This window comes from Perognathus longimembris, chromosome 26, assembly GCF_023159225.1.
Source record: "Perognathus longimembris pacificus isolate PPM17 chromosome 26, ASM2315922v1, whole genome shotgun sequence".
Classification (NCBI taxonomy): Eukaryota; Metazoa; Chordata; class Mammalia; order Rodentia; family Heteromyidae; genus Perognathus; species Perognathus longimembris.
This window is the reverse complement of record NC_063186.1, coordinates 12,221,664-12,232,875: the sequence shown is the minus strand read 5'-3', so window position 1 is coordinate 12,232,875 and position 11,212 is coordinate 12,221,664. Positions and strand designations below refer to the sequence as shown.

Sequence of the window (11,212 nt, the reverse complement as noted above, 5' to 3'; positions counted from 1 at the left end):
CTGTGGCCTAGTATAACCCATAAAAGAAGTTGTTTACTAGTTGAAATGGATGTAAAGTCATCATTTCAATTCAAGTAATCAGTACTTTTGAATGAAATGTTCATGGTAAAATCTTTATTAGAACTTAATGATAAATAAAGTATGAGACTACTCAGTGCAATGTATTTGGAAATCCCTGCTTAATACTGCATTATAACCTATTTCCTACCAAAGTTTGTATTTTAATGAGACTTTTAATGTCTCTCCTCTAAGAAGCCAGTGTTTCTGTGAGTATGCGTTTTGTCCCGGAAGCCATGCAGAACATTTCTATCTGGTCTTATCAAGATGATGTAGCACTTGGGGACAAAGATGCAGCCCAGGAGCCCTGCACTGGAGGCCAAGATGGAGAAGACCTCCACAGCCACCATGACCTTGCTCTTGGCACTGTGGTAGACAGGCAGGAAGGTGAACCACACACTGCAGAACACCAGCATGCTGAAGGTCAGGAACTTGGCTTCATTGAAGGTGTCAGGCAGGTTCCTGGACAGGAAAGCCACAGTGAAGCTGGCCAGGGCCAGGGAGCCCAGGTATCCCAAGACACAGTAGAAGGCAGTGAGGGAGCCCTTGTTACACAGGAGGATGAGGTGGCCATGTTCAGAGTGTGCATCTGTGTCAATGAATGGAGGAGAGGTTCCCAGCCAGATTCCACAGAGAGTCATCTGGATCAGGGTGCAGATGGGAATGATGAAGTTAGGAGCCCCTGACACCAGCAGCCACCTCATCCTTCTCCCTGGAGAAGTAACCTTGAAGGCCAGAACCACAGTTACAGTTTTGGCCAAGACAGTAGAAACAGCTACGGTGAATGCAACTCCAAATGTCATTTGCTGTAGAATGCAGGTGACTGTGTTGGGATGTCCAATAAAGAGCAAGGAACAAAGGAAACAGAAGATGAGGGAGAGTAGCAGGATGTAGCTGAGAGCCTGGTTATTTGCCTTGACAATGGGGGTGTGGTGATGTTTCACAAAGACCCCAAGAACAACTGCTGTGAGAGTAGATAAGCAAAGAGCCATGCAGGCCAAGGCCATCCCTAATGGCTCCCCATAAGCCAGGAAGCTTGCAGCTCTTAGGAGGCACTGGTTTCTCTGTGTGTTGGCATACTGATGATCTGGACACTTCACACACTGCTCCATGTCTGGTAAGGAAGTCAAGTAACTGTTAATCACTCTTAATCAGTACATGTAATGATACTAGGAAATACCTAAATAGAGATAATCCTGACATGTCAATACATACTAGCACAAAGTAAATATTACCAATAATCATGTGACATTTCCAGTATTATTTTATGTCTTTATCATGATCCATTACTAGTTCCTACATTCTCCTTTTTTTAGCCTGTTTGAAACTTAATTACTTGCAGTGACTATCATACATATTATTTTTTCCACTTGTAATATCTTCATAATCGTTTATGCTGGCGTAATAATTTTCAACTTGTGTGCATAACTCAAATACCTCATTCAATACTGTGGATAGTAAAATTTGCATTTCCCTGTACTACTCCTTAGAGTATACATAAGAGCACTGTGACCCTACAGCTGAAGTTTTATATTTTTCTGTCCCACACAACCATAAAGCAGTGGGGAACCAAGAATCCAATTACTCATTGAAGGTATAAATTCATACTATACACTGCAGTTGTTCCTGTATCTTAACACCAAACCTAACCAACATCACTTGCTCTAATGCAAGAGTAGTTCTCAGCACAAAGAAACAAAGATGTGAACGTTTGTGTTTCCTTTGTGTTTAAAAGGTCAATTTGAAGAACATGGAAAGCTTATATTTAACAAGGCTTTGCACTTCATATGATAGCAGTTAAACTTAGTTACTGACAAGTTGGATTAAAAAAAGCATACAAAAGAGTTGAAAAAATTAATCCTGTTTTTAATTCAGAGATCCTGATTTGTTTCTTTTTTCAAGAAGCTGTATCATCCATTGTTGCAATTAAATCACTAAGTGAAGGAAGGAGGTATTTGATTCTATAATTCTAATATAGGACATTTTGCATTGACTTTTATGGATCGGGAGATTCTAAGAGAAAGTATGAATTTCTCCCTCAGCCACTAATTTACCTGTCTCATTAGCAATGCCATCCTCTGAGCAAGGGGTACAATCAAAGCAACAGGCAGCCTTTCCCTCCTGAGTGGATTTCCTGAATCCAGGACCACAACTCTCACTGCAGACAGACTGAGGAGGCTGATGGAAACCTGATAGGTATCAGAAACTCTTCATATTTTGACCTAACACTCCAAGATGTTCATTATTTTAAAAAGAATTAGATTATTAATCACAGTATTCTATGCATACAAATCCAGTCAGTAGATTGAATGCTGCTATAGATTTTATACCATGTGATTCCAAATGTCTAATGTAGCATAGCCTTGACCTCTAGACTGTTGAACTATTGAGAAGTATGAGACCTTTAAAAGATCAGAGATTAGTGGTTTCCTTGAATCCATGCCTTTATGTGGTGTCTCCTAATCGTAGGTGAATTTGTGAAGAGCAAAGACGAAGAATCATCTTTGAAACATTAAAACGATACTGTAAAAAATGCACAGATTTCCTTTTATAGGGTGATGTGAACCTCATACATGAACCTCATGCTTCTGACTTTTCCAGTGGCCACAACTCTTTCCATGATTCCTCTCACAGAACATGCCTAATTTCCTGGCCAACTATGTATTGAAGGAGACCTCCACAGAAGGGAGCAAGATACACCTTTATGCCACCTAAAGTCATTCTTCAGGTGCTTTGTCACAGTGTGAGAAACATGCTAAGAAATATGCAATTTATATTTGGTGACCATATGCTAAATCAGCATAAGGAACTTTGAATTTCATTTTTATTATGGTGCTTATCCTGGGGCTTGAATTGAAGTTCTGGACACTGTCAGTGGACTTTGTTTGCACAAGGTTAGCACTCTACCACTTGATCCACAACTCCACCTGATGTTTTAGTGATCAATTGAGATAAGAATCTCACAGATTATTCTCCAAGGTCAGGCTTTAAACTGATCTGTAAGCTTAGATGTGAAGAAGTTAACCTGCTGAACACATAGGATTACAGGTAGGAGGCACCAGCACCCCAAATTGCTTTTTTTTGTGGTGGTTAAATGAAAATAAGAGTGTCACAGGTGTTTCTGCTTGGACTGATATCAAATCATGATATTTAAATTTCAGCCACCAGGTTGTGTGTGATTCAAGGAGTAAGTTGTTGGCATATATATATATATATATATATGTGTGTGTGTGTGTGTGTGTGTGTGTGTGTGTAAATTATATACAATTTATATATAACATATATATATAATTTTGCTTCTTTATGTGTCCTTATAATCATTACAACTAAATCCAACCCACCTCTGTGGTTCCTATGGCCCACTTTATCATGTCTTCAGATAAAGACAATTGCTGACCTTGTAGAGCACAAGGAGAAAACTTTCCTACTTTCAACTTAAGTTCAAGACCTTCTGGAAAATTCCAAATGTTCATAATGTCATACTCTGCCTCCAGTTTCCTTTTCTCATCCAAAATGACTTGATCTCCAGCAGGATTATGAAAATGGATATTCTTCAGAAAAGGGTGCAACTAGAAAGATACATCATCTTATGGTTAAGTAAATCCCAGAGTTAACACAGATAACCTGAACTAAGAAAAATCTCCTCATTGCCTTTAATTTCTGGATCAGAACTGAGGAATAATACAGACATCTCAAGGATTACACCAAAGGAAAATCTATGAAAGAATAAAAATAAAATTTCTGAATCAGAATGAGTACAAATATTTTGAAGAGAAACTAATTCCTTGTAAATAGTCAAGAATGAGACAATTCTTGATTTCTTATCTTCAGTTTTCCACAAGCACTAACTTTATGAATGTCTCTAGTTTGTGTTTGCTATATGGTAATACCTAAAGAACAATGAAACTAATTAACTCATCAGAAACATGGATGTTTCCTTCAGCAGGTCATCTTTTGCTACTATGTAAGAAACTCATAGGGAAAGGGTGTTTTTACAGTTTTCAAACCATCAGGTATGTGTACGCTGAGGCCATTTGTAACTAACAGAATTTACAGAACATGGAATTAATTTTGTCCTTGTTACTGGCCTGTGTTTCCTGAAAAGCACATGAACATATGTCTAAAATAGTTCACAGACATTTAAACAATTATAGTTTCTTGGGTTTTGGAAAGATACCAGAAACGTTACATTTCATATGCTAAGAAAACCATCTAAGGAATGACTGCTCATCGTGTGTGGGACCTGAAACAGAAGGCCTTACTTGTGCAGGAGAAGGCACTGCCTCTTTTCTGTTTCCCATGGTTTGTACTTCTGCTTGATGAAGAAGCATTTCATGGAGAGCCTGGGCCACAGCATATACAGCATTGTATATATTGTAACTGTCTCCAGACATAGTCATGTCAAAAATGTGCCCAGGCAACCAATCCAAGGAGGCATCACGTGGACAGTTCGCCCATGTTATACAGTCAGACTCAGAATCTGAGCAATTAAAAGACAGAAACCACAGCCAAGCAAGGAAAAAGTCCTCTGGGTATGTGGAAGGGTTCATTGCCTTGACAAAATCTGTGAATCCGGAAACATCTGGGTGATGGTGTGTAAAAAACAGAGGAACATGGGAGGTACCCAGTATGAAATATCTCCTCCTCATGGTTAAATCCCACTGTGAGTTCACGATACAAACTTTTCCTTTTAGTAAATACTGCTCAACATACATAATTAGATATAGTAGGGATTCATTATCACTATATATGACAAGGACATTTGCTGAAGATTTATTAATCTGGTCATAAAACGACAAGAATTTAAATGACATGGCATAGTTTGTGATCTCTAACTGGAAGGCTACACAAACTCTGTTCTTGGCCATCTCTTCTTTCAATACAGGAAGAATCCGTAAAGCATTCTCATCTTGTAGTGTTAACAGTCCCACCCAGTTCCAGCTGAAGTGAAGCAGTAAGGAGACCATGGCAGTAGCCATCAATGTGTCCTTTGGGGCCATCTGATAGAGAGCAGAGAACTTGTTATGGTCGCTCAGGCGATCATCAAAAGGCCCAAAGGAAAGCTAGAGGGAATGAAAATTGAATGCTCCATGAATGAGAAGATTTCTATGCACCACAATCTCAGACACGATGTATGTTAAGTAACTAATTGAAGTAGATGTAGGTTTTTCTTTTAATATTTAAATTTTAGTATTTCTGTGACATATCAATTTGTTTGTACAATGCCTCTTGATCTTTGTCACTATTTTTATCAGATCTTTATATCTATCTATATATTTAAATATATTTTTATAATATATATGTATATATGTATATATATATATAATTCCAACCCATGCCCTGACTTTCCTAATTCTATTTGTACATAAGTACACTGAATATTGTATTTTCTTTCACATGTACTCACTAATTATATGTTCTTTTGCACATTCCCTTAACACCTATCTTCTGTCAGACAAAGTATAATTTATTTTTCTAGTGTTCATTTTTTATACCGTCTGTTAGTTGACCAGAGTGGTTATACCAGGTAATTCCACCCCTGTAGGTACCATACTTTACAGCTTAACCTTGTATATGTGCAAATGGATATGTGTGTGATCCATACTTATGTCATATTTTAGATTACACTTTCACATATTAGAGGAGAAATGCTCCATTTCTCTTTGTAAGCCTGACTTCTTTATTCAACACAATACCTTGGTCATGTTTTTGAGTGTGTGTGTGCACGTGTGTGAGCCTGTTAGTACAGGGGCGAGAACCTAGTGCCTCATGCACTTCCTTTGCTTTTTTTCCTCAATGCTAGCACTCTACAACTTCAACCACATTTTATTCCCTTCGTTTTCCTGGTTAATTAGTAGTATATGTCCTGGGTAGCTTGGATTCCACTTGTGAGTTACCAGCACCCAGCTCAACTTATTTTTACACACTAAAGTCATTTTTCATTTCCTGGTATTTAAAAGAAAATAATTGATTAAGATTAAAAACTCCAAATAACACATTTGTCTGCTCAAACTTTTTCATCACCTTTACCAAATAACCTTTACCATTAGCTTTCATAACTTTTACCATTACATTGAATTGTTCAGTTTTAATATCATAAACTTGATAGGTTCATAAATTTGGTCTCTTCCTCTTATTTTCTTCTTATTCCTGGTATGGCATCAAATTAGACATTTCTTTTCAATATCACTCCACTCCTACCCACTCTCACCTGTGGAAATCTGTAGAGGTCCAGAAATGTCCCAATTTTGGCAGATGTTAATCCTGATGGTCCTGTTAGTACTGCTATAGCCTTGGTCTCTCTCTTACAGGAGTAGTTTGGAATGTTGTATTTCCCAAAGAAGCTAACAAAGGGATTTTTAAATGCTTTCCAAGCTTCTATTTGAACATTAGAGATATCAAACCCTAGAGTCACGTTATGCAAAAGTGCAGGGTTTTTATTGATTTCTTCAACAGCAAAAGTTAAAGCCAAAACAAACTGGTAGTTCTTGAAGTTAAGCCTGGGGAATGAGCATCGAAATTCAAGAGGAGTATTTCAAAGGTCATCATTTTTATGGATGTGTAACTATTATACCCACTTGGAATGGGATATAAGTGCAGTGTCTTATGCTTGTATATAGGATTAGGTAAGTATGTGAAGAGAATTTGTCATGAATAAGATTCAGTACCATACTTAAGCAGAGAAAGAGCTTACTTATTCTCCATTATCAAATGTACCACCGAAAAAACTTGTTGTCCTTTAAATGTAGAACAGGATTTCATGAGGCACCAAATATTCTATAACTATTATCTTGGCATAATTAGCCTCACCTGTGTGAAAACTCTTATGTGTTGAGCCACTCCAGTTTATGTTACGATGATACCAAGCATATAAAAATGTCTGAGCTGGAGATGCATTCTAAAATCATGGCATAAGGGTTGGGAACATGGCCTAGTGACAAGAGTGCTTGACTCGTATACATAAGCCCTGGGTTCAATTCCCCAGCACCACATATATAGAAAACAGCCAGAAGTGGCACTATGGCTCATGGCACTATGGCTCAAGTGGTAGAGTGCTAGCCTTGAGCAAAAAGAAGCCAGGGACAGTGCTCAGGCCCTGAGTCCAAGGCCCAGGACTAGCCAAAAAAAAAAAAAAAAAAGACACATAAAATCATGGCATAAAAATGCTGCTCTCCTGTGGTAGAGGAGTTGATATTTCTGATATAGTAATTAATTTGTTAATTAAATACTTGTAACTTCCCATTTAAAAAAAAACTTATTGAAGGAGCCTGTGGATTATTACCTTAAATTTCCCCATAGAGATAGATTGAGTTTATAGTTTCATTGTTTATTTCTGTCTTGGTAAAGGTCTTCCCATAAATGCAACGAGAACTAGAGGCTTCTCATTTCAGTGATGAATTTTTAAATATAGTCATAGGTAAATAACTTACAGTCCTATTAGTCATTCCTGAACATTTGTACCTGGATCCACCTCTTTATAAAACAATCCAACTAGTTTTCATGCAAATGTTCTGGAACATAGAAGTACCTTCTGAAAATCATTGTTTAATTAATTTAGTAACAAATATGTTAAGGAAGAGGTAAATTTGTTCCAAGTATAGTGTATGCATCTATGGAAATATAACAGTGGAACCCCTTCAAATCATAATTTGTACTAATTTACAAATTAAATGATATTTTTTTAAATCCAAAAGAATTGCTATTTTTTGGATGGCATATAAGAATAAAATATTGGTCTACCTGTGCCTGTAATCCTAGCTAATGAGAGGCTGATGTCTAAGGATCTTGAATGAAAGCCAGCTGGAACAGAAAAGTACATATCACTCTTCTCTCTGGTAACCAGAAATAAGTTAGAAGTGGAGGTATGGCTCAAGTGATAGAGCATCAGCCTTGAGAGACAAGGCCAATTACGTGTGCAACACAAACCAATCATTAGTGGCTCTTACGTGTAATGCTAGTGACCTAAGTATGCTGAACATGAACAGGTAAATTTAGAGATATGGGAGAGAAAAAGGGATGTGGGACAAGGTATAAACATGGCCATAAGTAGAGAAGGTGACTCTAATCAAAGTACGTGACAAGGAAGGTGGAACAATATGAACCAGTTAGCTGGCACGAGTATCATATTGTATAACAATTGAGAATCATTGTCAGAATATCAATGGATGTAGAGTTCAGTCAAATCTCTCACCCACTGATATCTAGTTGCAGTGATCCATTTACCTACAAGAAAGACATTGTGAATAAATATTGCTATATGCTATCAATACCATGCATAATAATTTACTTAACCCAGACGATACTTCTCTTCTTATCTGTGGATAGATAAGAAATATCCACCAGCTTAAACTGTAATACTTAATGCATCTATCTTAGCACAGTAACCAAAAGATTCAAACCCATTTTGGGAAATTAAGAGAAGGAAAGTCAGCACAACCTGTGTAGATAGTGAGGCATAAGCAAAATAAGCTAAGACTGGCACTGAAGCCTCATTTCTGTAGTCTTAGCAACTCTGAAGTCTGGGATCTGAGGATTATGTTTTGAACCTAGCTTGGGAAAGTCTATCTGTGAGAATCTTGATCTCCATTTAACAACCAAAAAACTGGCAGATATGGAGCTGTGGCTCAAATAGTAGAGCAGTAGACTTGAGCCAAAAGGCTCAGATAACAATAGCGAAGCCCTGGGTTCTCAACAACAGCACAAAAGAAAGAAATCTAAGCAAATATGCCAGTGACATATAAGATATAGACACATGTCTTCTCTAGCAGGGAAAATAAAATATTTTTTCCTTGCCATCGTGGCTCCCAACTGTTCACCTGAACCTCAGAATATACATGTCACACAAACACTTGAAAAAGAATGAAAATGATAGAGGCAATGACAATTTCTCTTGCAATACATATGGACTACAGTTTCTTGAAGTTCCATACAGCCATTATTGTCTCACTTTTCTTCTTTTTGTTCTGTACTTTTCCTTTCTTTTGGGTAGCGTTTTATTATTGTGACTCTCTACTCCAGGTTGAAAAACAGGGATATACATATGCATGAGTAAAAACTACTGTGAGCAGATAAAATTCTATCATAAGGGATATTTTATAGCCCCTGGTTTACGCCTGGACTGAGGAGTGTATCTGACATGAAGTAATGACACTGTGCTTAGTTTGAAACTTGTCTAAAATAAAAGAGAGTGTGCATATGTGTTTCTCTCTCTCTCTCTCTCTCTTTCTCTCTCTCTCTCTCTGTGTGTCCTGGTGCTTGAGATCAGAGGCCAAGTACTGTTCCTGAGCTCATTTCCTCAAGGCTAGCACTCTGCTACTTGACCTACAGCTCTTCTTCCAGTGTTAGATAGTTAATTGGAGAAGAAATCACATGTAGTTTTATTCCCAGGCTTGTTTCAAACCTCAACCCTCACATACCAGCCTCCTAAGTAGTTAAGACTATAGTCATGAGCCACCAGCCTACAATAAGAATTTTCTTTCATTTCCTCCCAATGTAAATTTTGCCAAAGAGATCTCAGACCTTTTGTCTGTGGGGAAGGAAATCTGTCTGAAGCCTTTTAGTACAGAACTAGTGTCAATGACTCAGGATGTTTGTAATCATATCACTTCGTTCCCTGCAGTGACAGCTTGGAAAGAGAAGATAAAGGGCTGCCCATCCAAAGAACAAATTAGTAAATGGAAATAAAATGAGGAGTTACTTACGGCGTGTTCTGTTCATCTCCAGAATCATCGCTCTGACTGCGATCTGTTCCCAAAGTGTAGAGAGGGAAAAACCCAGCAATCATTGCATCTCCATCCATGTGTGCTCGCTGCTTCATGGAAGAAAAGCAGCTAGTGCCGGCCAAGGACCCAACAGGGAGGGGAAGCTGGAGAAGAAGGAGTGGAAAAACCAAAAGGCACATCTCTGGAGAAGCAGGCAAGCTGAAATCCTGGCTGGAAATGATGCCCACAGTATCAGATGTGTATATTCGTGTGCGTGTGTGTGTGTGTGTGTGTGTGTGCGTGTGAGAGAGAGAGTTTATTGAAAGACATGTACACTGTAGCCCAACTTTCATGGAAGCCTCTTATGAATCCCCAGGAAGAATGTATAAAACCCTTTCCTGGGGTTCTGCAGCTGAGGCCTTGCATGCAGGAGAAAAACACGAGTTGGACAACATGTTTGCAGATTCTCTTACCTCATCGCAGGTGCTGTGATTTCCTCCAAGACCACAGATAGTGAGGCCCCTGGGATGAAGTTATCTTTGATGTTTTTGGTGCAATGCCTGTATCAAGAAACTTTTTGCATGAAAGGCATTTGGGATGATGCGACTGGATTACATCTGTAATCTATTTCAAGTGCATGGTAAAAAGCCCTTCCCTCCCAAAAAAAAGACCCATGCCAGTGAGATGTCAACCAAAGATCAGACTCTAACCCTGGTAAATTAGCACACCCATTGTCCCAAACCATTAGAGAACATTGGTGGTTGATTCAATCAAGTTTCAAAAAGAATTCCATGTACAGAGGCCTCCACAAATATATCCATGGACTATTGCCTAAGGTAGCAACAATGTTCCTGAAACCATAGATTCAGTTTAGTGATTGTTTACTTTGTTGTACTAAAGGTTTTTAGTTAGATGTAATCCCCTTGGTCAATTCTTGCTCTTATTTACTGAGCTGTTTGGGGTTTTAATCAGGAAGTTACTGTCTAAATGAAATGTTTCCTAGCTTTTGTTATCCATATTGGAGTTCTGTATCTCAAGTATGAGCTCCATAATATTTAGGTGCTAGAACAGCAAGGATTATTCATGATTTAGGGCATCCTAGGATAGCTGGTCACAGTGTCCAATGAAGATGGATGCAGTGTGTTCTGAGTGAAAGAAGCTTTGTAAGGCCAAACAATGGATCTGTACATGTGTTGGCCTAGTGTGTACACATGTGAGGCCTTTATAACCACAGGCAATATGACTAACTCACAAACTAAGTATCTCCCTGTAGCTAGCAGTCACTCAAAGGACAAGTGGATCAAGATTGGACAAAATAGAATTCTACACTTCCATGAGACAGCAGGATACTGTGTCATTCAGAAGGAAACGGAAAGATGTGGAAGGAATTATATTGAGGACAGTAAACCATACAAGCAGAAACATCGATTTCAGGGATTTTCTCAGGTTTTTCT

General features: G+C 38.3%; 1 protein-coding gene across 1 annotated transcript in view; it reads right to left on the bottom strand.

Annotated features, from left to right (window-relative positions):
* Nucleotides 1–233: 233 nt before the first annotated feature.
* Nucleotides 234–11,212, bottom strand: part of LOC125342377 (vomeronasal type-2 receptor 116-like) — a 39,010-nt gene continuing 28,031 nt past the window's right edge. The window contains exons 5-9 of the mRNA XM_048334493.1: nucleotides 6,259–6,557; nucleotides 4,320–4,537; nucleotides 3,399–3,626; nucleotides 2,112–2,235; nucleotides 234–1,021 (exon numbers count right to left, since the gene is read on the bottom strand). Of these exons, the coding sequence (XP_048190450.1) occupies nucleotides 234–1,021; nucleotides 2,112–2,235; nucleotides 3,399–3,626; nucleotides 4,320–4,537; nucleotides 6,259–6,557 (1,657 nt within the window). The remainder of the gene's footprint in view (nucleotides 1,022–2,111; nucleotides 2,236–3,398; nucleotides 3,627–4,319; nucleotides 4,538–6,258; nucleotides 6,558–11,212) is intronic.